A 21,929-nucleotide genomic window follows, 5' to 3' on the forward strand; every position below is an offset into this window, starting at 1 on the left:
AGCTCCACCTCGCAACTCTCCGCTTCCCCGCCTTGTGTGGCGTGGCGTGTGTGAAACGTCGGAAGCGCGCAGCCAAGGCCGAAGAAGCAAAGCTCACATGTCCTTGCGCTCTTTCCGCATCTCCTCGAGGTCACCATCACCAATACGTACGGCTGATAGGTCACTCAGCCAATTGCTTATAGTCATGTCCGACCCCACCCGCTCCAATCGCACAATCTACATCGGTGGCCTACCTCAATCCATCACAGAAGACACCCTCGTCTCCACCTTTTCCGCCTTTGGAGACATCGTCGATGTACAGCTCCCCCGTCACGGCGGTGGTGGTGCGGCTGGAGAGGGACATGTAGGCGCTCAACCTATGCTTGAAGCTCCTGGTGGTGGTGGTGGAGGTCACAGAGGATTTGGATTCCTCGTCTTCTCTACAGATCAGGAGGCGCAGGACGCGATTGACAATATGCACCTCAATGAGCTAGGCGGGGTGAGTAGACGCATTCCCAAAGCATCACTCTCTACTCAGCAGACTTACTCTGACTCCAACCTCCACAGCGCATCCTAAACGTCAATCAGGCCAAACCTCTCAAGACGGCCGCTTCCGGGGGCAACAAGCCCGTGTGGGAGGACGAGGAGTGGATCAAAAAGTACGCAAAGCCCATTGGCGGAGGGGCCGAGGATGAGCCTTTGCAAGAAGGAGCGGTAGGGGGAGAGCAGTAGACCACAGGAAGAGAGGATGGGATTGGGGACAGATCAGCACAGGACAAGGTTCAGGGGGGCTGGCATACATCAAAAGGCACGTCTTAGATCGACTCGACTCGACTCGACTCGACTCGCGACAATTGTACTTGTACCGCACTCCAATCACATTTCAGAATACCTCGCATCGACAAAGTAGTCCCGAGGCTTGGCCAACAGATCGACACGGGTATCAACTACAGAGGACCCAAACGAGCACTTTTGCCCTACCATCTGCGCGTCCCTTTATAGCAGTCTCAGATAGGGCGCTCCCAAGTCGTCGTCTTCGTCGCCGGATGCGCATAGTATACTCCATGCCCATTGCGACTGCTCTGCACAATCCACCCTTCACGCAGCGGCGGCAGTGCCGGGTCCTCAACAACGGGTGGCCTCGCCGGCTTTGCGGCCGTCGGTGTACCCGCAGCTTTCGAAGGGCTGCCTACTGCTCTGGACGTCGGTGTTGCGTTAGTCCCAGAGGCTCCAGCTGCCCCTCGCACGGGGGTATCGCCTGGCTGCGTCGCTGTGCGCTTGCTCTGTGGGCCCCATGGGGCAGAAGACGTATCGTCTCCTGCAGACTTGCGCTTGTTGGCTCCATTACTCGTTGGTGTTGACGAAGCCTCGCCGCCGGCCTCAGTTGCGGCGGCGGCGGCAGCAGCAGCCACAGCGGTGATGTCGTCCGTCGCTTGCTGAGTCAAGGCGTCCTTGCTGCCTTTGACGCCGCCAGGAGGACCCTCGAGGAGTTGCCTGATGTGGTGGTAGATTTCTCCTCTCGAAGCATCGAAGCACGACCTCATCAACTCTGCTCCACTCCTCTGCTCCCAGTACTCCATGTTCATAGACTTGACTAACCCGGGAAGAGCGCCTATGAGGCTCAGCCTGGCGAAGTTCGCATCCATGGTATCTTGATACTTGCTGAACACGAGCTTCTGCACATCTTTCATTGAGTAGATCTGCTCTGGGTCGCCCAGCTTCGCCAAAGAGGGGTATAGTCTGCCGGCCACCTTTGTCATGTCGAAGACGACTTCGCGCGACTCGGCGTTGACCCTCGACAGGACGAATCCGTCGGAGATCGGAGGGGAGGCAGGGAGCTCCTGACCATTTGCAGAGAGGAGGCCCAGAGCAGGAAAGGCAAATTGCTTCTCGAAGCCAAAGACGTCGTCATTCTTTTGCGGTGTAGCATCGAAGAGCGCCTTCTCAACCGCCTTCTTGGCATCGAACTCAGTCTGAGTCATGACCTGATTGTTGGAGAAGGGGACTCTGCAGTCAGTCGCAAATCTCTACCCACGAGAGACTCTACATTGCCTTTGTTCACTCACCTGATAGACCGAACCCGCCGCTTGGACGCGGCTACCCTCCTTGGTGATGGCTCTGAGCCTCATGATGTACGTCCCCTTCGTGTCAGCACCCTCACCAGCATCACTTTTGCGGGCCAGCCGCTTGTCAGCAGCTAGAGCCTCCATCATGTCCTTGACCTCCTTGTCTCGCAGCCTCAATCTGACGACGTCGCCCACCCAAATGCGTTCCAAGCCTGCAAAGACTCCCTGATAATATATTCCGCCCTTGTAGGATGTGTTCTTCGCCGAGCGGAAGACGCGTGACGGTCTGTCGTCGTCTCGCCCCCGACGATCGGCTAGAGAGGCGCGGATCTCAGTGTCTGCTGGATTGACAGTGTCCGTCAAGGTTGAGGCACTCGACGCTTGGCCGTTGCCCAGGCCATTTGGCCGGTCCAAGATCGCGCTTTCTCTCTCAGCATCAGCTGTGACGCCTTCCGGCAGCTGAAAAGGGTCGGTCACTCGATATCGAGACCGAAGGTAGGCGCAGCTCGTCAGAGAGAAAGCGAGTGCGCCTGCCACCTTGCTATACGAGGGTCTGGCCGACTCTGAAGGCGGTGGTTCGAGAAGGTGCAGCTTGGAAGGGAAGCCAGTAGCGTCTGACAACCATGCATGCTCTTCCATCTTGCCGAAGGGACTGTGCTTGACTTCTTCGGTGACGAAGCCGACGAGGAAAGGCAACAGGCGCGATTCGGGCACCCGGCCCCTATCCTCAGGCGTGCCAACAAGGATGATGTCGTAGTGTCGGTCCTGTTTCACACGGCCTTCGAGAGAGAAGCTAGTGCTTTCGGCTGCGTCGCTTTGTTGGCCATTCTTAGCCTTGGCGCGGCGAGGGTCTGACGGGGCAGCCGGCTTCGGAAGGGTGGGAGCGACGTTCGATATCGTCTTCACATCCTCTACGTGAGCAGGCCACTTGTCGATGACGCGCTTGCTGTCTGTAGGGTCTTGCACAGGTGGTTCCAGGATGGCCCAAACGATCTCGCCGATGCGGTACCCTTCGCAGTCGCCCTTACCAGCTGCAGCTGTTCTTGCCATCTCCGTGTCCCTCAACGGAATGGAAGGAACAGTGACGCCCAAGCTCGGCCGATCTTGAGGTCGCGGGAGATCTTGTGTCTTGACTTTGTACGAATTCGTTGGCGCAAGCTTCTTGTTGGCGGCAGGTGGCCTACCCACCCGCACTGGCCTCTCGCGCTTCTCCTTTGGCGAGTCATTCGATCCTCCTCCACCGCCGCGAGGTCTCCCACCAGGGCAGTACTTGCATTGACAAGAGCTACCATCGTTCATGATTAGCCACTGAGCATGGGGGAGAAATTCCTTGGTGGATCTGAAGCGGTGACCTGCTGAGCCTGTGAGACGAAAGTGCGCAGCAGAGGCGTAGGAGGATCAGTCAGGAGTCTATGCATGATCCTGAACGCGTGTTACTCACCATAGAGGTACTGATCTGTTCTGTAAGACTCTCTCGGCCCTTTTCTCTGTTCTGACATCTGATAGTCGGCTGGATAGCTTGCCAGCTTCCACTCCTTGCCATTGGGAGGCTTGGATGGTTGTCCGGCCCATGTAGCCAGATCCGCGCCTATGAGACTAGACCAACGCTCATACTTGGACTCTCCTGGCGCCATGATGTGGAAGTAGTTGACCTCCACGGCTGACGCGGGAGGCTTGACGGTATTGGGAGCCACATAAGATGGATCGCCATCGGAGCGTGGGAAGACGATGATCCCCTCAGGGCGGAAGATGGCAGGATCCTTCCTGGGATCTATCCCGGCCGAGGTAGAAGGGTGGGATGTGCCATTCTGGTCTGTCATGTCGCGAGAGACATCAGTTGACAGATGTACGACCAATGACGTTCTCAAAGGTATATAAGCGTTTGAGGGTATTGAGGTTGGGAGAGGAGGATGGTGGTGAGGAGTGGGTAGGAAGGTACGAGTCAAGGTGCGGTGTCTCACCTCTCTGCCTCTTTCCGTCGTGTCTTGCTCTGCAGGCGGAGGCGTGGTGAACCTGCAAGTCGCACCCCAGTGTCGGAACGGAACACAGAGGCCAGAAGCAGGCGATCGGGGCGGGAAGGCGGGCGGCAGCCGATTGAACCTTCACACAGACGGAAGATTTCTTTTTGGCAGACAGGCGCTACCAAACACGAGAGCTTCTTCCGCCAAAAGACAACCTTCATCATCCCACCCAGATCACGCCTCCTTCTACGAAACACTCTGCGATCCTCGACTATCTGCTATCGTCTTTGCCAACCGTTCATCGCGGAGCCTTTTCAGCCAGCTTGAGCGCTAGAAATTAGCCCCATATCTGGGACAATTGCGGCTCGAGGTTGCACTCGACCTGCAAGTCCCTCTTCCGCTGCCTTGGCCCAATGCCAGCCCCTCGTCAGCAGGGCAATATTCCCATTGCAAAGAATGCAGCTCCAGCTCCCAGGCCGGTGAATGGCAAGGCCAGACAACAGGGCGTTCGCAGGGGAGGTGGATCGCAGCAGCCGCAACGTGCGGATGGACATCAGCCGGCGCCATGGAAGAGCAGCTTGTGAGTGGTTTGCAGATAGCTTTGAGAGAGGAAGGGGTGATCAGACTGACAGTCCGGAGTCTATACCGTTCGATCCTTTATCAGAGATGTTGCATGGTCCTACTCTCGCTCACAGGCTCACCACCCTCAGCAGGTCGGCATTACATCTCCCAGCTTCACAGAGCGGAGGTGGGCCGGTCCATCCACGGGCGTCCCCGGCAGCACAGACGATGATACAGAAGACGAGGAGGACTACGAGGCGTACCTAGAAGGGGACTCAGACCACACAGAGGACGTCGATGAGGAAGATCTAGAGGACGATTTGGACGAATTTGGAGTTCCGCATCCACCGCAAACTCACGGTCACTCAAGAGGTAGATCGCCAAGTCGAGACAGGCGGCGTAGTCCACGTGCATCATCATCTAGACGCTCTTCATCACCTTCCACTTCCACATCGTCTCAACATAGAACACGGCGGTCGCGTCAGGTATCACCTGAAGAACGCAATGGTACTTACTCGCCAAGTCGGCCTGCTTTCTCCACTACATCGAGCGCTCGTCGATTGCAAGACCGGCAGGTTTCACGCCTAGCGCAAGAGTCGCGAGATACAGACGAGCGGAGCAGATCGAGATCTAGGAGTCCAAAGAGGGTGGCAGCGAGCAGTAACGTCTACTTGCCAGATGCCCCTTCACTCCTGGGGAGAAGAGCGGATTCGCATGGGGGTTCAACCAGGGGGAGAGTCCCTCGACAGTCCAGGGATGCTCCACGCTTACAGTCGAGCGTGAGCGATTTCCCCCGAGTGGGCAGTCATTACGAGCGGTACTCCATTCGATCTTCCTCAAAAGACGATACAGATCGGGCTAGGTACTCGCCAGAGATGGGCGAGCCAGTCGTCTACCGGACAGACGAGAACACACCTCTGCTCCTCTCTCTACAGCGATCCAAATCTGCTGAGCCTACAATGGAGGGGTACAGTGGTCGGAGCGAGAGAGGGAGAAGTCGGTCAACGATTGTGCTCAACCCGGCAGAGAATATGGAGAGGACACGCATACCGTCACTGGAAAGGAGTCCCACCAAGGCAAGAAAAGCTGCCGAAGCTTGGTGGGATTGGGTGTTACAATATGTGGATAAGCTAGCTCCTTGTTGTGGAAGAAGAAGGGGGTGATGCCCATGACTTCAGTGTAATTTATGCCCTTGCCATGAGCTAGTGAAGCGTCACAAACACAGGCACCACTGGTTCGGTCACCGATTGCCTGCCTGCATACGATGAGGTGGTGAATCTTCCTATGATGACGTCCCAGACCACTCGCCGGGCTGTAGCTTCGAGCGACTTACAGCTGCCCTGCGTCCTCTGCTGCCTTTATGACAAGCGAGGCTGCGACGGCCGCACCTCGTGATCTTTTGCTTCTGCCCTGCGCACATGCCTTGAGGCATGTGTCCCCTCTGCCTCGCCGTGGTCAAGGTGATGGTGTTGCTGAGAATGGCGAGATGGTGAAGACGTGGCAGGAGCTGGAGTACGTCGTTGTTACCAGGATGGCCAGCGGTCAGGCACAGACTGACTCATTCACGTGACTCCTGTTCGGTGCCTGGATTGAACCACGTGCGTCACTGATGTGATTGGTACTCGATGCGCTCCGTCTCGGGTCATGGTGCGTGCTGATCCCTGCCTTGTCTACCAACCTGACACTACGGTGGCATGGTCAGAGACCGTCTCTTGCTCTTCTCCCCTCTGCGCCGTATGACGATCGAGCGAGATTGTCACATCTGACTGACTGACATCGCCCCCCTCCCCTGGCCCGCCTACGTCTAATTGCGCCCCCGCCCAGCCCACTTTCCGCTTGGCGTCTACCCCCGCACAGCCCCTCCTCGCCCGCATATCACGGCAGCCGGAAGCGCGGGGTCCGAGGCGGGCGGGTGGGTGCGGGGTAACATTGGAAATGCAGAGGCAGGCGGAGAGAGAAGAAGCTGCAAAGGGGAAGAGGCACAGACGCAGACGCAGACACAGAAAGGGGGAAAAGGATGGCCAAGGTGACCAGAAGGGATGCTCGTCATATTCTCTGAGACCGAGTAGACTGGCCAGCTCACCATCCTCACCTCGCAATCATACAAAAGGGTCGGCATCAGCATCCAGGCCAGGTCCACCCCTGTAGAGAGGGCACATCGTCTTCTTCCTTCCTCCGCGCTGACATATACGCCCTCAGGCACACATCTCCACACCCACCTCGTTCCTGGACGCTCGAAGCCGACCTCGACCCCCTTGAGCCCATCCTTGGCTGTTCATCTTCCACTCAATCATCTCTAATCTTCACCACTGCCAAGTTCCCTCCCCCTCCGCAGTCCGCAATGTCTGTCATCACCAGCTACCTCTCTCAAGCAGTCCAGTGGGCCACTGCCTCTGCGCAGCACTCCCTCGCAGCCCTAGTGGCCCTCTTCGCCATCTACGTCGTCTATGTACTCTCCGCCTCTCCCCATGCTTCCCTACCCGGGCCCTTCCTTGCCAGGTTCACCGACCTATGGATGGCAAGGCAAGCCATGCGAGGCGACCGATCCCTCGTGATCCATGAGGAGCACAAGAAGCACGGCACCTTTGTCCGCCTAGGACCCACCCACGTATCCATTGCAGACCCAACAGCCCTGAATTCCGTCTACGGCCACTCCACCGGTACAACAAAGTCGGAATTCTACGACGCCTTTGCTGCTCCCAACTTCCCTCGAGGACTCTTCAATACTCGCTCTCGCCCCGAGCACACACGAAAGAGGAAGATGGTCTCTCATACTTTTGCTCCCAAGAATGTCCAGGCCTTTGAGCCTTTTATCCGCCGAGAAGTCGAGACTCTCTGTGGTCGCTTCGACGAGTTTGCAAAGGCGGCAAAGGAAAAGGGAGAAGAATGGTTCACACTCGACGCATTGGACTGGCTCAACTTCTACGCCTTTGACACCATTGCTTCCCTCGCCTTTGGGTCCGTCTTTGGCATGATGGAGCAAGGGCGAGATGATGCAGACGTCGTCTTTGAGAATGCAGATGGGTCTACTAGGGTCGAGACGGTACCTGCCGTGAGGATCATCAATGAGCGCGGCGAGTACTCGGCTACCATGGGGTACGTCCCCGTATACCTGCGACCCCTCGCTGCCCGCATCCCCTGGTTTGCCAATCGACTCAAGTCAGTCAAGAGACTAACGGGTATCGCAGTGGCCAAGGTTAATCAACGACTAAAGGAAGGAAGCGAGAGGGACGATCTCCTTTCTCGCCTCTCTTCTGGGAAGGACGAGTCTGGTCAGCCCATGGGCAAGGAAGAGCTCACCAGCGAAGCCCTCACACAACTCATTGCCGGCAGCGACACCACTTCGAACACATCCGCCGCTCTCCTCTACCACGTCATGACGCACCCTGAAGTCAAGGAGAAGCTGGTAAAGGAACTCGATGAGAGTCTCAAAAGCGTCGACGTAGGCGATGTCCCCGTGGGAACAGATGTAGCCGAGCTACCTTACTTCAATGCAGTCGTCTCCGAATCACTTCGCTACCACTCCACCTCCTCCATGGGACTCCCCCGTCTCGTACCCGAAGGCGGGGCAGTCATCTGCGGCAAGCACTTCCCAGCAGGAACAACCCTCTCCGTTCCCGCCTACACCATCCACCGTAACCAATCCGTATGGGGATCCGATGCAGATTCGTACAACCCCGATCGATGGCTAGCCACAAAGGACGCCCGAGCAAACTTTGAGAGGGCCTTTGTACCGTTTAGTATTGGCCCCCGCGCATGCGTGGGACGAAACGTCGCCCTATTGGAACTGCAGCTGCTGCTGTCGACTCTGTTTAGGAGGTATGACTTTGAGCTGGCTCGGCCGGGGCAGGAGATGAATACCATCGAGGGATTCTTGAGGAAGCCGGTCGCTTTGCCTGTCAAGATTAAGCGGAGGCAATGATCCACAATGAGGCAGGACAAAGAGAGAGAGAGAGGGAGGATTGATAGGGAATAGGCACAGGGCGAAGGGAAAGGGGGGTAAGGGAGGTGGAAGATGGGAAAGATGTACCGCAAACGATGGCAGTGTGTATCTCCAGCTAACGTGCGTCACCCCCCATACTTCTCGCCTCGCTGTTCTTGCTTCGGTCTTCTTCTGTATCTCATACTTGCGATATGCACCACGCTGCAATGCCGAACAATGCCCCCGACTTCGTTGCCGGTCCAAGGTCACGTTCGACTTCGGATTCAGGCGGCGCGTACATTAGTGGAGACGACACATGTATAGCATTAGCAGTATCAACGGGTAACGACGACAACGGACAAGGACACAAGACGTTCTCCAGTCCCTTTGGAATCACTTGAACTTGTTAAAGACCTTCTGCAGTCCACTCTTAACCTTGTCACCTCCCGCACCTCCTCCTCCACCACCACCACCACCCCCTTTAGCCGTATAGCTCGGCTCAGGGCCCGCCTTTGCCTTGAGTCCAGACGCCTCATCATCCTCATCCTCTGCTCCAAGCCTGAGGCGATGTCCCTCATTAGGTCTTCCAGAAAGCACCGGCGTTCCATCCTGTGCCCAAGTGATACGTTGCACACACGTCGCTCTTGGTCCATCCTCCCTCTCCAATGAATGGAAGACTATAAACCAGTGCCCCTCTACACCTTGCACTACACATGCTCCACCAGGCCCACGTATTCCACGATGATGATCCGTGTACAGGAGTGGTTTGCCAGAGGGCTCATAAGGTCCTTGAAGTCCATTGCGGGAGATGGAATAGGAAGTGGCATACCCATCAGTAGTGAATGTTCCACTAGAGAAGAAGAGACAGTAGGTTCCCGATTCTGGGTGATGAGTGAGGTAGGGAGCCTCTAGTAAATCACCCTGATATCCCGCATGGGGAGCCTGAAGTGGTACTCGGTCTCCACTAAATCCTAGTCCATCACTACTGAGCTTCTGTAACCAGATTTGGGGTCCCTTGGTGTACATTCGATCATAGTCATTCTTGTAGACCAACCATCGTTGACCATCGTGATCTACAAAGGGTTGAGGGTCAATACACCCACCGGTCTCACCACGGGAGACGAGGGGACCGTGAGAGATGAACTTGTAAGGACCAAGAGGACCACCTTGGGTGTAGGCTACGCCGATGGATTGTTTACCTGAACCGAGATCTTGAGTAGAGACGTACATTAGGTGACCTGGACGACCTTCGGGAGCTGAGATGACTTCGGGAGCCCAGAAGAAGCCCTGCAGAGAGAAGGGAGGAGTGGGGAGAGTAGTAGGAATTGATCAGCTCCTCCACTCCGTCTGCCCGCAACATCCCACCCCACCATCCCCACTCCACCCTAGCTCAACTCACCTCCGTCCCAGTCCAAGGAGGGAACGGTCCCGGCAAGACTTCCTGATCCCACTTTGTCCAGCTACAGAAGTCATCACTGTAGGCTGCCTGTATATTTTTACCACAGCCATTGGTACCAAAGGCATAGTACTTTTTGGAATGAGGATCATAGTACACGCCTGGATCGGCGAGCTCGGGGATGACGGGGTTGCAGTAGCCTAGGTGCGGGTGGGCTGGCATGGTGAAGGTCAAGGTCAAGGTGAATCTTGAGGGGGAGGAAAGGTTCGGTTGGCAGAAGGGATACCTTAGTGTTCACTGTCACCGCCTTACGAACCCACGAGGCCAAAGTAGGCAGGGCAGGGCAAGGCCAAGGCCAGGGAGGGTCCTTCCTTAGCGTACACTATCGGAAAGCGGGCACACCTCCACATTCGGCATGCTGGTTTGAAACTCCGCTCTTACACACGGACCGTGCTGTGCTCTAGGCGGTGACGAAGAAGGGAGGGAGGGAGTGGGCAGGGAGGGCGAGCTTGGAGAAGGAGAAAGGGGAAGGGGAAGACGCTATGACGACGTAGAGCGCCGAAAGTAGACGTGGACTATGGTATTGAGAGAGATTCATGTGGTGCAGCATCGTGGAAAAGGTGGAGATAGGGCGGCGAGACTCATAGCCTACGACACCTCGCCTCTGTGTCAAGTCAAGGAAGGGTACGTGGCAGCTGTCAGAACCTCTCTGAAACACCTTGGCAAGTGTGTGAATGAACGACTATGTTGCAATTTCTTTCAACGTCTTTCGTCCACCTTCTCTCTATGCTGTGGCTCTCTACATGAACTTGGAAGCCAGCACACCCATGTTACCACCAGCTCCGTACTTCAGCATGAGCTGTGTGCAGAGAATACAGAAGGAGGGTTTAGGCGAGGTCAGAACCCGCTTCTCAGGAACGTCGACGTGTTTGTCCCTCTAGCCCGACCAATCGATCACTCACCTTTGTGGCAGCAGAGCCAGCAGAATTGACGGCAGACTGCTTGTCACCACCAGTGACTTCGCCGTTGGCCTGCTTCTGGTCGAACAATGCCGCGGCTTGAGCCATGGCCATGGAGACGATCTGCGCAGAGGTGAAACAGAGTTGGCGATGACGGAGCATCAGATGTGAGAAGAGCGAACAAAGAAAGTGCTGTAGAAGACAAGCGTGACTCACCTTCTGCTGCATGCCACCTCCGCTAGAGCTCGAGTCTCCAGAAGAGCCGCCGAGCATACCGCCAAGGCCACCACCGCTGAGCATGTTCTTGATGGAAGAGACGCTGACAGAGGATCAAGCACAACACAAAAAGGGTGATAGAGTAGGGTCAGTATGAGCCCACTTCTGCTTGCTTACCCGCCCGCCCTTCCAGGACCGCACACTCACGCAGCAGCATTTCCAATTTCCGTCGAGTGGGCCTGACCACCCTGATTGACTTTTTGCTCATGCTGAGACATCTCGTCCTCATCTACATCATCTGGGTTCTGGTCGTTGTTCTGCAAGAAAGAGGCGGCTGTGGGGGTAAAAGCAAGGGAAGGGCATGTCAGAGCCTGCTACAGAAGCTGAACGTCCCTCTCCACCCCACCGGTTCTCACTCACCATTCCCAAATAGGTCAGAATCACCACTGCCCTGAGTGTCATGTTGCTGTGCGAGGGAAGCCAGCGATGAAAAGTCAAAGCCTCCGCTGCTACCGCCGCCGCCGCCGCTCTGGCCGCTGAGGTACTTTTGTCCCATGGAGATGATGCTGTCCATTATGTAGGTGTGTTGGGTTGTGGGGTGAAGTGTGGGTGCTGTGTGACAAGACTAGAAGGAGAATTGAAGTTGTAAAGGATAGAAGGGGAAGTGTTGGAAGAAGGTGTCAATTCAAGAAGCGCAATGTACTCTTGACCTCTTGGCTAGCCTAAGGTTTGCCTTTGCCTCTGCCTCGCTGTGCGTGCTCTGTCCTGTGCCGTGCTCCACATACGCGCCAGTGTCGGCTCCTTCGGCATATTGAAAGGAAGCAAGGGCTTACACGCACAGGCACCTTAGTCGACCCCTCGTGCATCGCATCGCAGTCCACGGCAGAGTGGGGGATCAGTGGCAAGCGAGGAGCTTCGTCTAGTCTGGAGCGTCGAGAAGGGATGAAGGCAGGACGAAAGATTAAGACGCACAGAGGAGCACACAATTCGCTGCGTTTGACAAACGAGTGTGTAGAAGCGGTGTAATATGGTGAAAGATACCAACACAAGAAAAAGGAGAGAAAGAGAGAGAGAGAGAGAGCACAGCGCCGTGAGCCACCTCTCCGAAGTACATTTTGAAATCCTGCTGCTACCATCGCAGGTCCTGAGCCAGGGGGAAAGGACCAAACACTCGTCCTTCCCCGCCCGATTTTTACCGTCTGACCAAGAATATCCTCGCTCTTGCCCAACCTTTACACCACCTTCCCGAACATTGGGATGAGCGTTTGCGCCAGAGTGAAGGAGAAGACGAGCTTAGGTCCTACGACCAGGATCTTCGGTGTGAGTCCCTTGAAGAAGGCCGTCATACCCTCATGCTTGATCATATCCTTGATAATCGTCACTCCTCCCGTCGTACTCTCAAAGTTTGCATTTTGAATACGAGTCTTGACCACATCCAGGGGTGCAGCAACGGTGATGGACGCTACAGCTCCACCGATGGAAGCGACAAAGTTTTGACCCCAAGTGGCCTTGCCAAAGTCTTCTAGACCGAAGAGGTACTCCTTTGTGAATGCTGAACCACCAAAGAGAGCAAAAGAGCCGGGGGCATTGCGGGCTGCTGTCCAGCCCCAACCACGGTAGAGGGAGAGACCTTCGTCTCCAACGATGCGGAGGAAGCCGCGAGAGCGGAAGGCTTCTGGGTTGGTTTGACGCTTGATCTTCAGGACATCCAGAGGGAGGAGAACAATCTCACCGATACCCACCAGACTGACAAGAGAGGCAAAAGAGGATGGCTCGACATTAGCTCACCGTCTTCTCCGATCCTGGAGGGCTATGCTCTCGAGAATCAAGAACTCACCTTCCTGCTGTTGCGGACATGATACTCTTTCCATTCCTCTCTCCAAAAGTCGATGTAAAGGAGCTCTTGTAGTTGTGAGTCAGGTAGTCATTCACAAAGGGTTGTCCTCCGAACTTATACACCCTAAGGTAGGTAGTCAAAGCATATTGGGCTGTCAGTAGTGCTTCTCAACCTCCTGAAGCTGTCAAGCTCTCCCTACCCCATGCCCATCGCTGCACTCCTCTACGCTACTAACCTCTGCAGCACCTTATACCCCGCGGCATATCCCAATCCAGGGAAAAGACTGAGCGCCTTTGTGCTGAGTGGTGCGCTCGCCTTGTCTTTAAAGATGATCTGTGAAAAAGCAAGCGACTTGTCCTTGTTGGACATCAACCGCTTTGCAACAGTGTCTACAGGGTGGAAGACGGCGAGTTCGGCAATTCCTGATGTGCCTGAGCCTAGCAGGCGGGCGGTGGTGGATTCGCGCTTGGCGCCGGGTGGGAGGGGAGACATGGTGGGAGGAAAAGGAGGGTCGTAAAGGTGGGGTGAAGTGAGGAGAGGTGAGGTCTCAGAGTCGTGGAAAGGCTCGCCTGCTAGAGAATTGAGTCAGGAAAGAGGGACGGTATAGGATCCACTCGGGCGGCGGGAGGGGGAAAAATGCTGGGGAAGCAGAGATACGGAAGGCGACGAAAAGGAAGAAGGGCAGCGGACTTTGATTGATTCCCGGCCAATCAATCTGCCTCACAGGCCGGGCGGGGCAGCCAGGCAGGGCAGGCAGGCAGGCACACGCTCCGCCATGGAACACACCACACCCCAGATCAGACGTCGCTTCAACTGCTATGCTCGCGTTACAGCCGGCCGATTTCATTTGACTTCAATCTGTTTCTTGAGTCCGATACTACTGACGACATTGGTGCGTGACCAGGGAGGGAGGGGGAATACCTGAACTGGGTACTGAAGACAAGGAATTGGAGACTTTTAAGGTTGATGGACTTTTGGTATGGGTGTGGAGGGTAGGGACAGGGTGAAGAGGACAGCTCTTCCTCGGGCCACTAAGTGTCCATCAAGACGCTTAGAACTCAGTGTACCTGGAAAGAAGTGAGACGACGGCGACAATCAGCACTAGTCAGGAGATTTGCTTCTTTGCCTTTTCGCACGACTTACCATCGGCTGTGGAAGACCTCTACGAGCTCGCCAGCCTTGGAGAAGAGCTCCTTGAAGGTGGCTCCATCGGTGTGGTGGTGGAAGGCAGCTTCATCCTTGTAGATTTCGTAGACGATGTAAGTCTCGGGGCCAGCGTTGGACTGGGAGATGTTGTACTGAGGGTGAGAAGTAGAGGTGGGGAGGAGGGGGAGAGGAGCACGTCAATCTCGAGGGACGAGAGAGGAGGGCAGGCACCTCTGAGAGAGGTCGAGCTGAGCTGATACTTACGACGAGTGTGCCTGGCTCCTTGTCAGAGTTGGCATAGTCGCGGACGCCCTGAAGGTACTTCTTGACCTCTGCTTCCTTGCCGGGCCTGAGGGGAGGGGGAGGGCAGGGCAGGAGGATGGCCGAGAAGAGCAAGACTGTCAGTGCTGAGGTAGAGCAGCAGAGGGGATGCGCCGATCAGACTTACTTGGCAGTGATGTGGACGAGGAGGTTGATGGGACCAGAGGTCTTGGGGACAGCCTTGATGTCGGCGTCGTAAGGAAGGGGAGTGGTGGGGTGCGACATGATGGCTAGTGGGTTGTTGAGTGTGTGGTGTAGTGCAGTGTGGTGGGGGTAGCAGGTGCTGGTATTGGTTGACAGTAGTAGTAATGGTTAGGAAGAAGAGAAGGAAGCAGCGAGGTCACGCCGTGTGATGAATTGCTTCCTTGCCCTCTCAAGCACGCCACGCCTTGGCACCGACGTCCGTCCATCGTCCGTGTTGCGTCGGTCGTAGGCAAAGGGATGTGCCCTCGCTTATGGCCTACCCACCCTTCCTGCCTTTGCCACTTCCGTGACCCTGGCAGGAGAGCAAACGCCGAGGCAAGCAGCTCACGCCCTACGACCAGCATAGCCTCGGAGCAACAGCAGTCACCCCTCTGTGCTAGGCAGCTCAGGCCCGCCAAGTCCTGAACCTCTTCCTACAGCTCTCTACCGTCGTCGTAATTCTCATTGCAACCTCGCAAAAGTCATAGCAGCCTACGATGAACACACCATAGCTCTCTACCACCCACTCCTGTGCAATTCAGCGGGTCCGTCCACGCCCACTTTCTGATGTCAAGGCGCAGCGCCCATTTCACGCTGCCCCGCCCTGCTCCACATGACCGACCCCCTCCCAGGGCGTGGGGAACCTCTAGCTAGGCCCTGGGCTGATGCTTCCCGCACACCTTTCCTGACTTAACCTCACCAAACGACTACAACGTATACACACTCCATCTCACTAGCTCATACGCTTCAGACAGACTTCTATAATGGCATCTTCAGCAGACCACGGAGCAGCAGCAAAGGCAGCTGACACTGTCAAGGGAAAGATGGACGGACAGAGTGAGTCTCGGGCGCACGACCACAGATTGAAAAGGAAGGGAGCATGGCATCGCAGCCGTCGGTCCTTCCGGTCTCCTTTGCTTGAAGCAAATTGGTAACAGGAGAGATTACTCACCATCACCATCACCTTCTCCCTGCCATCCCTGTCACAGCCGGCGGTTACGCTTCCAAGGAGATCGGAGAGGAGAACTCCAAGAAGACCGAGGACTCTTCCGGGTGAGTCACTGCCCACAGACCATTACGGCGCAGAAGATGAGAGAATCGTTTGTCCAGTACAGGACTTGAGCTTCGAAGCTAACAATGCAACGCTGCCACTTCCCGTTCCTGCCGCTGCCACAGATTCATCTCCACCTCGTCCGCAAAGGAGGCCGTTGCAAACGCCACTTCTGAGAACAAGGAGCAGTAGGCGAACGAACATGTATGCAGGTGACCCTCTCATCCGAATGAAGGCATCATTGTGAGGGCAAGAGTATGAAGGAATGCAAGTACTTGTATCTAGAATCTATTCGCGCTTGTCACTCCAGACATCATTGTCATCTCCGCGAAAGCATTGTGATGTCACCGTCTCACCGCGAGATGTGGTTGTCTCCAAATGGTCTATACGATTCGTAGGATGTCAACATCTCTGATTGCTCCAGGCTGCGCGATCGTCTTCCCGGCATTCAAACTCCCGTCACTCCCTTCCACTTCTGCCCGGTAATCCTCTCATAAGCCTCCTGATACTTCTCCCTCGTCTTCTGCACCACCTCATCAGGCAGTCTCACCACCTCACCCGTATCCGCCGCTCCATCTTTTCCATTTGCCTTTAGCCAATCCCTCACGTATTGCTTATCCCAACTAGCCTGTCCTCTTCCCGGTTGGAAGTCCTCTGCGCTCCAGAATCGGGAAGAATCGGGAGTGAGGACTTCGTCGACTAGGATCAAGGTCATGTCGTCGAGGGACTCTCCGCTGGGTAGGGAAGAGCCGGCCAGGGAGGCGGTAGGTGGTAGGCCGGACTGAGAGGAAGAGACGAGACCGAATTCGAACTTGGTGTCGGCGAGGATGATACCCCGAGAGGCGGCATGTTCCGAGGCGGTGCGGTAGAGGTTGAGGGCGGCTTCGGACACGGCTTTGGCGAGGGCGGGACCGAGTAGGTCGGCGGCTGTCATTGAGCGTTCAGAAAAACGATCATGATGTCAGAGGGAAGCACAGATACAGCGCATGTCGCCCGCTTCGAGCTACTCGGGCTACTCACCTTTGTCGGGATGGATGTTCTCATCGTGACTCCCCTGATCTGCCTTTGTGCTCGGGGTAAAGATCGGTCCACCGGGGATCTTCTCGCTCTCCTTGAGCCCCTCTGCGATCTTTAATCCATGAACCGTGCCACTCTTCTGATACTCCTTCCACCCACTCCCAGTAATGTACCCACGCACAATTGCCTCGATGGGTAGGACTTTTGCGCGGCGCACGAGCATGGAGCGACCATCGAGCTGGTCTCTGTGCACATCTAGACGGGCTTGGAGGGATTCGGGAAAGGTGGAGAAGCTGGTGGAGAGGATGTGAGAGGGGAGAATGGAGGGGGTGAGGAGGGAGAACCAGAAGGTAGAGAGGGCGTGCAGGAGGGGACCCTTCTCTGGTATGCCCTGCGAGGTCAGAGCAACGAGGCGATGCAGGTCAGTCTCGATGTACCACAGCATCCTCCTTGTCACCTCTGCCCTTGCAGACCACTCACGTTGTCCAGCACGACGTCAAAGGCACTGATGCGATCTGTAGCTACGAAGAGGATCGCTCCTGCGTGCTCCTCTCCCTCGGGGATGCCGGCGTCGTAGACATCGCGCACTTTACCCTTGGCGAGGAGTTTCAGCGGCAGGTCGGTAGTCACCACCGAAGACGATGAGGAAGAGCTAGCGGCGGTGGTCATCTTGTATTGCTTGTCGTAAGTAGTTAGCTGCGATTTGGGCGGACGTGCTACTTCCCTCGCCCTGTACAAAGCGTGCAGCAGCAATCTTGACTCCTTCTCAACAAAGTTCGGAACGGAGATGCGAGGTGGGAGCGGAGTTGCAAAACCGGCTACCGGTTCCCAAGTGCCACCCCCGCACTCGCCACTGCTCCGAACCAACTGCCGTGCTGCGTCGCTTACTACTCATTCGACCTGACCTTCTTCCGATCTCATCTGCGACTTTCTTCTCTCGTCAGCTTCGTTCATTCTCTGCTTCATCTCCACACGATCGTTGCTGCATTCCGTGCTCCCTCTCACGGCCGATCACTTACGCTACTTTCCTACCACCGGCAATCACAATGAAGGGATACCTAATCGACGAGGACATTCCCCTCACCTCTCTAGCCAAGAAGCTCTCCACTTCTGCCTCCCCTCCCAAGCCCAAGGACAACGAAGTCATCGTCGACGTCTATTCCGCAGCTCTCAACTTCTTCGACGTGCTTCAAGTAGCCGGCAAATACCAAATCAAGAAGCCCTTTCCTTACGTCCCCGGAACGGAAATTGCAGGCGTGGTAGCGAAAGACTCGCCTATTCCAGAAGGGTGCGACCTTAAGCCTGGAGATCGAGTATTTGGTGCAGCCAATGGAAGTTATGCGGAGCAGGTGTGTGCGGATTTCCTACAGCTCATGCCGGTGCCGACGGGAATGAGCATGGATGAAGCCTCGAGCCTGTTTATCACCTATCCTACCTCGTACGCCGCACTCGTCTTCCGAGCTAATGTACAAGAGGGCGAGACGGTCCTTGTGCATGCTGGAGCTGGAGGTGTGGGATTGGCAGCCATACAGATTGCTAAAGCACTGGGAGCTCATGTCATTGCAACGGCGGGTTCCGAAGAGAAGTTGAAGGTGTGCAAGGAGGTGGGAGGAGCGGATGAGGTGATCAATTATCGAGATGACAAGTGGCCTCAGAAGGTGAAAGGTGAGTGACGAATCAAGATAAAGGCGACTCCTTCGCCGACTTTCGATTCTGAAAGATTGCTCACTATTCCCTCTCTATACCCGCCACTCCCCTCTCTCGCAGAGATGACCGGAGGAAACGGTGTCGACGTCGTCTACGACCCCGTCGGTCTCCTCATCCCCTCTCTCAAATGTGCCGCTTGGAACTCTCGTCTAGTAGTCGTAGGTTTCGCAGCAGGCAACATTGAAAAAGTTCCCGCCAACTTGGTCCTTCTCAAGAATTGCTCCATTACGGGAGTCTTCTGGGGTGCCTATAGTAAGAATGAGGTCGATAAGATTCCAGAGTGCTGGAATGCCCTCTTGGAAATGTTTGAACAAAAGAGGATTAAGCCGACGGTTTTCAGTAGGGTGTACAAGGGGTTGGAGGAACTGCCACAGGGTCTGATGGATTTGAGTGAGAGGAAGACGTGGGGAAAGGCAGTGGTGAGGATCAGGGAGGATACGGCCAAGTAAGAGCCTCCCTCTGAGCGATGCAGGCAATTTCTTCGGGAGGCCCCCCTGTAGGTCTCAATCTAATATTATTCGCAGCTCAAAACAGATCACTGCTCTATGGGCTTCCACCTCCCTGCAGCTTCTTCATCCTCTCCTCTGCCGCCCTCGCCCTCTTCTCCCTCTCGATTCTAGCCCTCATCTCAGGCGAAACACCCTCCATCTTATCCCTCGCGTCTTTAGCAGCCCTCGAGGCCGCCGTACCCTGATTCGCATTCCCTCCTCCAAGTCGATTCTTCGTCGCACTACTAGCAGGCGCAGAGACCACTGCTGCAGGAGCCGGAGCAGCAGTGGCTTGCTGAGACTCCTTCTCCCTCTCTCTCTCCTCGCGCTCCCGCTCTCGAGCCCTCGCCTTCTCCCTCAGTCCAGCCTTTCGTCTACTCTGGTTCTCCTCCATCTCTCCCGTAAGAGCACTATCTACCACGCGGGCTTTACCGGACCAGTCGTACCAATCGGGCTGGTTGGCCTTGAGACGGCGGAAGACGTTGCGGGTGCCCTTGGACGAGGAGGGGACCAGGTCGTATGCGGTACGGTGAGGCCAGGGAGTATCGCTGGATGCTTCGACAGCAGCGGCAGGGGCAGGAGTATCGGTGCCAGCTTGTGATGCCTCGGTGGGAGGAGCAGGAGGCGTAGAGACGCCAATGGTTGGATCGGCCCGCTTCTCGACGAGAAGCCATTGCACCACGTCTTCTTGACCTGCCTCGGCGGCCAATTGCAGGAGCGTAGACGGGATGAGGAGTGAGCTCGTCTTCTTCGAGGAAGAAGAAGAACTTGCAGGTAGTTGCCTCGCTCTCCACCACTCGGGTAGAGAAGCGTCGATGGAGCTCTCCTTGTCCTCCTCACCCGCCTCCCATCCTTGTGCAGGAAGCAATTGCGGCCCGTACTTCTCGAGGTGATTCACAAGTGCCTCGATCCTGCCTCGTCGAGCCATATCTATCATCCTCTCGAATCGCTCTCTCCTCTTCTTTTCCTCTTTGCTCAGAAGCCCCTCCTCCCCCTTGCGCTTCTTCGCCTTCTCCCTCAGCTTCGCCAAGCCCTGCTCTCTCTCTAGCCTCTCTCGCTCCCTCCTCTTCTGCAGCTCCTCTCGCGCAGCCTGGTTGCCAGTGAGAGATCGTCGGTAGGCCTCATCTTCTTCCTCCAGCTCTTGATCTGTCCTGCGTGAAATCTTGACCTTGGCTAGTTCGGCAAAGACGCGTAGGCATTCGCCAACGGTGGCCTTGTTCCTAGTCGAAAAAGGTACGGTCCGGAGCCTTCCATCCGTCTTGGGCCCCTCGAGAGGAGATGCAACATCGCCACCCCATGTCCACAGTATACCTCTAGCCGCTCGACCACCAGCGCGAGCGTACACTCTCTCTGTCTCGCCAATCAGCTTTCTCCAGCCACTGAGGTTCAGCAGAGCGCGAACCTCCTCTACCAACGCTACTTCTCCAGCACGACGCAGTTGGGCTCCTGCCGACTTTGCAAACTTGCCGCTAGCATCTTGCGCAGACTGAGATCCTCCTTGTTTCCTCCTGGTAGTATAGCGATGGAATGCCTTGTGCGCTAAAACGATCAAGGATCGATCTTCCGAAACAGCCTCTTCATCGCTTCCCTGAGGGGGTAGAGGCCGGTTGCGAGATGCGACTCGTGGGGCGATGTGGGGATTGAGAGCCACTACTACGATCGAGAAGTGACCACCGCCGAAGAGGAGAACTGTCCAGGTGCGAAGAGGTGGATCGAGGGACCGAGGGAGAGCAGAAGAAGTGCTGATGGTCACCTCGGTCTCTCCTTCAGAAGAGGAAGAGGCAACTTGCCCGTCGGAGTCTTCCTCGCTGTCCTCCGGAGTACCTTGTCCACGCTCGGGCTTGACAGTGACGAGACCTGGGACGTATCCCTCTCCTTCAAGGAAGTTGACTCCGAGCATGATTGCAGCATCGTCCATTCCCTTCAGGCGTTTGCCCTTCCAGCCCGAACCCTGGCTTCCTCTCACTGGCGCTCTCCGCAAGGGAGCAGCCTGGTTGGCCTGCAGAGCGCTCACATGCCATCCACCTGCGCTGGAAGAGGGTACTGTTGTCGATGATACATCAGGAAAGATAGACCGGTAGAGGCCAAACTGCGTCTGTTCAAGGTGAACTCGATCGGATGCGTCCGAGGCCTGTGTGGTGAACCACAATAGAGCTGACTTGGCTGTGACTGCTCCACCTCGAGAGTGAGTAGAGACCATGAGCTCTTCATCTTCATCTTCCTCGTCTATTGTAGGTTCGTCTGTCTCAAATGCGACTGTTGAGGAAGCGCCATTCAAATGGAGCTTCTTGACTACGAGTGATACCAGATCGGATGCCCTAGCGGGCTTGCTCGCGCCTTCCTCGTCTGTGCTCCCACCTACGCTTTCCTCTTCTGTCCCGTCGCCAAGATCGTTGACCAGATCCTCCCAGCCCTTCTCGTCTACTAGACCTACAGCCTTGCCTTGCGCTCCGCCGGTCTTGAGAGCTACCTGTAGATTATACCGATGCCATTCGCTTCGGAAGTGAGCCCTCTGATGGCCTGATGTGGGAAAGGTAGGCTGAGAGGGACATAGCTTGCAGGTGAGATTGGTACTGGTCGTGGCAGTCTGCGCGAGTGCAGCTGCTGAGGGACCGCCTGCCGTGGCGCCTGATGCAGCGCTGCTCTCGCCCTTTTGCGCCTCTGCAGGGGTTTCTACGTCGATTGACCTCAGCTTGAGGGAGGAGAGGAGAGTCGGGGGCAGCTGGAATGCATACAGAGGACGGTGAAGGAGAGGATGACGCTGCTTGACTGACGAGCTGAGACTGCCATTGGTGCTCAGACGAGGCGAGGAGGGTGTGGAGTCGACTTCCTCGTCGGGCCGCCGAGGTGGAGTGGCCGTCATGACGGCTGGAGTAGGAGGCAGGCGACGGCGGCGATGCTGATACAGGATACGGTCACCAGGCCTGAGTAGGGAGGACACACGACTTCTGAGGGATGGATACGATGCCAGTATTGCCGTCGTAGGAAGGAATGGTATGGATGGTAAGGGCGTGGTATCGAGGCCCAGGCAGCGTCAGGAGGAAGAATGCGAAAATTGCCTCAGCGCTCAGACGCCTCCACCCGCACTTCCGCTTTTGCCCCTCGGCTCGTACAGCCTG

The 21,929-nt window shown here is 56.1% G+C and overlaps 11 protein-coding genes across 11 annotated transcripts; 4 read left to right on the forward strand and 7 right to left on the reverse strand.

The window, feature by feature from the left end:
* Nucleotides 1-184: 184 nt before the first annotated feature.
* Nucleotides 185-711, forward strand: BCV69DRAFT_296616 (RNA-binding domain-containing protein; the record flags this gene model as incomplete). The annotated part of the gene is made up of 2 exons (XM_025494022.1): nt 185-478; nt 547-711. 2 exons carry the CDS (start codon nt 185-187, stop codon nt 709-711), a joined length of 459 nt encoding a protein of 152 aa, XP_025349795.1.
* A 60-nt stretch (nt 712-771) lies between these two features.
* Nucleotides 772-3,985, reverse strand: BCV69DRAFT_92725 (hypothetical protein). Its single transcript, XM_025495643.1, has 3 exons — nt 3,487-3,985; nt 2,046-3,406; nt 772-1,964 (listed from the first exon to the last, which is right to left on the reverse strand). Exons 1-3 carry the CDS (start codon nt 3,863-3,865, stop codon nt 987-989), a joined length of 2,718 nt encoding a protein of 905 aa, XP_025349796.1. The 5' UTR covers nt 3,866-3,985; the 3' UTR covers nt 772-986.
* A 197-nt stretch (nt 3,986-4,182) lies between these two features.
* Nucleotides 4,183-5,816, forward strand: BCV69DRAFT_310158 (hypothetical protein). Its single transcript, XM_025494770.1, has 2 exons — nt 4,183-4,586; nt 4,671-5,816. Exons 1-2 carry the CDS (start codon nt 4,420-4,422, stop codon nt 5,728-5,730), a joined length of 1,227 nt encoding a protein of 408 aa, XP_025349797.1. The 5' UTR covers nt 4,183-4,419; the 3' UTR covers nt 5,731-5,816.
* A 733-nt stretch (nt 5,817-6,549) lies between these two features.
* BCV69DRAFT_280229 (cytochrome P450) lies at nt 6,550-8,856 on the forward strand. Its single transcript, XM_025491539.1, has one exon. It carries the CDS (start codon nt 6,909-6,911, stop codon nt 8,487-8,489), a length of 1,581 nt encoding a protein of 526 aa, XP_025349798.1. The 5' UTR covers nt 6,550-6,908; the 3' UTR covers nt 8,490-8,856.
* BCV69DRAFT_280230 (Arabinanase/levansucrase/invertase) lies at nt 8,797-10,378 on the reverse strand. Its single transcript, XM_025491540.1, has 2 exons — nt 9,889-10,378; nt 8,797-9,776 (listed from the first exon to the last, which is right to left on the reverse strand). The coding sequence occupies exons 1-2, from the start codon at nt 10,105-10,107 to the stop codon at nt 8,883-8,885; spliced, it is 1,113 nt and encodes a 370-aa protein (XP_025349799.1). The 5' UTR covers nt 10,108-10,378; the 3' UTR covers nt 8,797-8,882.
* Nucleotides 10,379-10,415: 37 nt separating this feature from the next.
* Nucleotides 10,416-11,799, reverse strand: BCV69DRAFT_280231 (hypothetical protein). The gene is made up of 5 exons (XM_025491541.1): nt 11,481-11,799; nt 11,268-11,394; nt 11,061-11,163; nt 10,848-10,967; nt 10,416-10,744 (listed from the first exon to the last, which is right to left on the reverse strand). The coding sequence occupies exons 1-5, from the start codon at nt 11,632-11,634 to the stop codon at nt 10,685-10,687; spliced, it is 564 nt and encodes a 187-aa protein (XP_025349800.1). The 5' UTR covers nt 11,635-11,799; the 3' UTR covers nt 10,416-10,684.
* Nucleotides 11,800-12,148: 349 nt separating this feature from the next.
* Nucleotides 12,149-13,493, reverse strand: BCV69DRAFT_280233 (mitochondrial carrier). The gene is made up of 3 exons (XM_025491542.1): nt 13,133-13,493; nt 12,898-13,020; nt 12,149-12,806 (listed from the first exon to the last, which is right to left on the reverse strand). Exons 1-3 carry the CDS (start codon nt 13,387-13,389, stop codon nt 12,293-12,295), a joined length of 894 nt encoding a protein of 297 aa, XP_025349801.1. The 5' UTR covers nt 13,390-13,493; the 3' UTR covers nt 12,149-12,292.
* A 224-nt stretch (nt 13,494-13,717) lies between these two features.
* Nucleotides 13,718-14,664, reverse strand: BCV69DRAFT_280235 (hypothetical protein). Its single transcript, XM_025491543.1, has 4 exons — nt 14,492-14,664; nt 14,308-14,392; nt 14,041-14,195; nt 13,718-13,964 (listed from the first exon to the last, which is right to left on the reverse strand). The coding sequence occupies exons 1-4, from the start codon at nt 14,587-14,589 to the stop codon at nt 13,949-13,951; spliced, it is 354 nt and encodes a 117-aa protein (XP_025349802.1). The 5' UTR covers nt 14,590-14,664; the 3' UTR covers nt 13,718-13,948.
* A 1,211-nt stretch (nt 14,665-15,875) lies between these two features.
* Nucleotides 15,876-17,335, reverse strand: BCV69DRAFT_292137 (putative ADE1-phosphoribosylamidoimidazole-succinocarboxamide synthase). The gene is made up of 3 exons (XM_025493782.1): nt 17,096-17,335; nt 16,619-17,006; nt 15,876-16,525 (listed from the first exon to the last, which is right to left on the reverse strand). Exons 1-3 carry the CDS (start codon nt 17,282-17,284, stop codon nt 16,047-16,049), a joined length of 1,056 nt encoding a protein of 351 aa, XP_025349803.1. The 5' UTR covers nt 17,285-17,335; the 3' UTR covers nt 15,876-16,046.
* Nucleotides 17,336-17,478: 143 nt separating this feature from the next.
* BCV69DRAFT_280240 (NAD(P)-binding protein) lies at nt 17,479-19,230 on the forward strand. The gene is made up of 2 exons (XM_025491544.1): nt 17,479-18,280; nt 18,383-19,230. Exons 1-2 carry the CDS (start codon nt 17,662-17,664, stop codon nt 18,769-18,771), a joined length of 1,008 nt encoding a protein of 335 aa, XP_025349804.1. The 5' UTR covers nt 17,479-17,661; the 3' UTR covers nt 18,772-19,230.
* On the reverse strand, nt 18,577-21,825 carry BCV69DRAFT_93146 (hypothetical protein). The gene has a single exon (XM_025495644.1). The coding sequence runs from the start codon at nt 21,671-21,673 to the stop codon at nt 18,866-18,868; it is 2,808 nt and encodes a 935-aa protein (XP_025349805.1). The 5' UTR covers nt 21,674-21,825; the 3' UTR covers nt 18,577-18,865.
* Nucleotides 21,826-21,929: the final 104 nt, after the last annotated feature.

Source organism: Pseudomicrostroma glucosiphilum, assembly GCF_003144135.1.
Source record: "Pseudomicrostroma glucosiphilum strain MCA 4718 unplaced genomic scaffold BCV69scaffold_2, whole genome shotgun sequence".
Lineage (NCBI taxonomy): Eukaryota > Fungi > Basidiomycota > Exobasidiomycetes > Microstromatales > Microstromataceae > Microstroma > Microstroma glucosiphilum.

Bases quoted from the DNA above. Each gene is read 5' to 3' on its own strand.
- BCV69DRAFT_292137 (XM_025493782.1), bottom strand. From the start codon at position 17,284: ATGACCACCGCCGCTAGCTCTTCCTCATCGTCTTCGGTGGTGACTACC. The intron at 17,007-17,095 runs GTGAGTGGTCTG...CTGACCTCGCAG, and splicing joins TTGACGTCGTGCTGGACAAC to GGCATACCAGAGAAGGGTCC. The intron at 16,526-16,618 runs GTGAGTAGCCCG...GCTCAATGACAG, and splicing joins GAACATCCATCCCGACAAAG to CCGCCGACCTACTCGGTCCC.
- BCV69DRAFT_93146 (XM_025495644.1), bottom strand. From the start codon at position 21,673: ATGACGGCCACTCCACCTCGGCGGCCCGACGAGGAAGTCGACTCCACA.
- BCV69DRAFT_280229 (XM_025491539.1), top strand. From the start codon at position 6,909: ATGTCTGTCATCACCAGCTACCTCTCTCAAGCAGTCCAGTGGGCCACT.
- BCV69DRAFT_310158 (XM_025494770.1), top strand. From the start codon at position 4,420: ATGCCAGCCCCTCGTCAGCAGGGCAATATTCCCATTGCAAAGAATGCA. The intron at 4,587-4,670 runs GTGAGTGGTTTG...ATCCTTTATCAG, and splicing joins GCGCCATGGAAGAGCAGCTT to AGATGTTGCATGGTCCTACT.
- BCV69DRAFT_280240 (XM_025491544.1), top strand. From the start codon at position 17,662: ATGAAGGGATACCTAATCGACGAGGACATTCCCCTCACCTCTCTAGCC. The intron at 18,281-18,382 runs GTGAGTGACGAA...CCTCTCTCGCAG, and splicing joins GTGGCCTCAGAAGGTGAAAG to AGATGACCGGAGGAAACGGT.
- BCV69DRAFT_280231 (XM_025491541.1), bottom strand. From the start codon at position 11,634: ATGGACAGCATCATCTCCATGGGACAAAAGTACCTCAGCGGCCAGAGC. The intron at 10,968-11,060 runs GTGAGTCACGCT...ACCTCTGCGCAG, and splicing joins GAGGTGGCATGCAGCAGAAG to ATCGTCTCCATGGCCATGGC. The intron at 10,745-10,847 runs GTGAGTGATCGA...CTCTGCACACAG, and splicing joins CTGGCTCTGCTGCCACAAAG to CTCATGCTGAAGTACGGAGC.
- BCV69DRAFT_280230 (XM_025491540.1), bottom strand. From the start codon at position 10,107: ATGCCAGCCCACCCGCACCTAGGCTACTGCAACCCCGTCATCCCCGAG. The intron at 9,777-9,888 runs GTGAGTTGAGCT...TTCTCTCTGCAG, and splicing joins CTCCTTGGACTGGGACGGAG to GGCTTCTTCTGGGCTCCCGA.
- BCV69DRAFT_92725 (XM_025495643.1), bottom strand. From the start codon at position 3,865: ATGACAGACCAGAATGGCACATCCCACCCTTCTACCTCGGCCGGGATA. The intron at 3,407-3,486 runs GTGAGTAACACG...TTCGTCTCACAG, and splicing joins AACAGATCAGTACCTCTATG to GCTCAGCAGGTCACCGCTTC. The intron at 1,965-2,045 runs GTGAGTGAACAA...TCCAACAATCAG, and splicing joins CGGCGGGTTCGGTCTATCAG to GTCATGACTCAGACTGAGTT.
- BCV69DRAFT_280233 (XM_025491542.1), bottom strand. From the start codon at position 13,389: ATGTCTCCCCTCCCACCCGGCGCCAAGCGCGAATCCACCACCGCCCGC. The intron at 13,021-13,132 runs GTTAGTAGCGTA...TACCTACCTTAG, and splicing joins GGGTATAAGGTGCTGCAGAG to GGTGTATAAGTTCGGAGGAC. The intron at 12,807-12,897 runs GTGAGTTCTTGA...CTCTCTTGTCAG, and splicing joins ATGTCCGCAACAGCAGGAAG to TCTGGTGGGTATCGGTGAGA.
- BCV69DRAFT_280235 (XM_025491543.1), bottom strand. From the start codon at position 14,589: ATGTCGCACCCCACCACTCCCCTTCCTTACGACGCCGACATCAAGGCT. The intron at 14,393-14,491 runs GTAAGTCTGATC...CCCTCCCCTCAG, and splicing joins CTCGTCCACATCACTGCCAA to GCCCGGCAAGGAAGCAGAGG. The intron at 14,196-14,307 runs GTAAGTATCAGC...TCTCACCCTCAG, and splicing joins AGGAGCCAGGCACACTCGTC to TACAACATCTCCCAGTCCAA.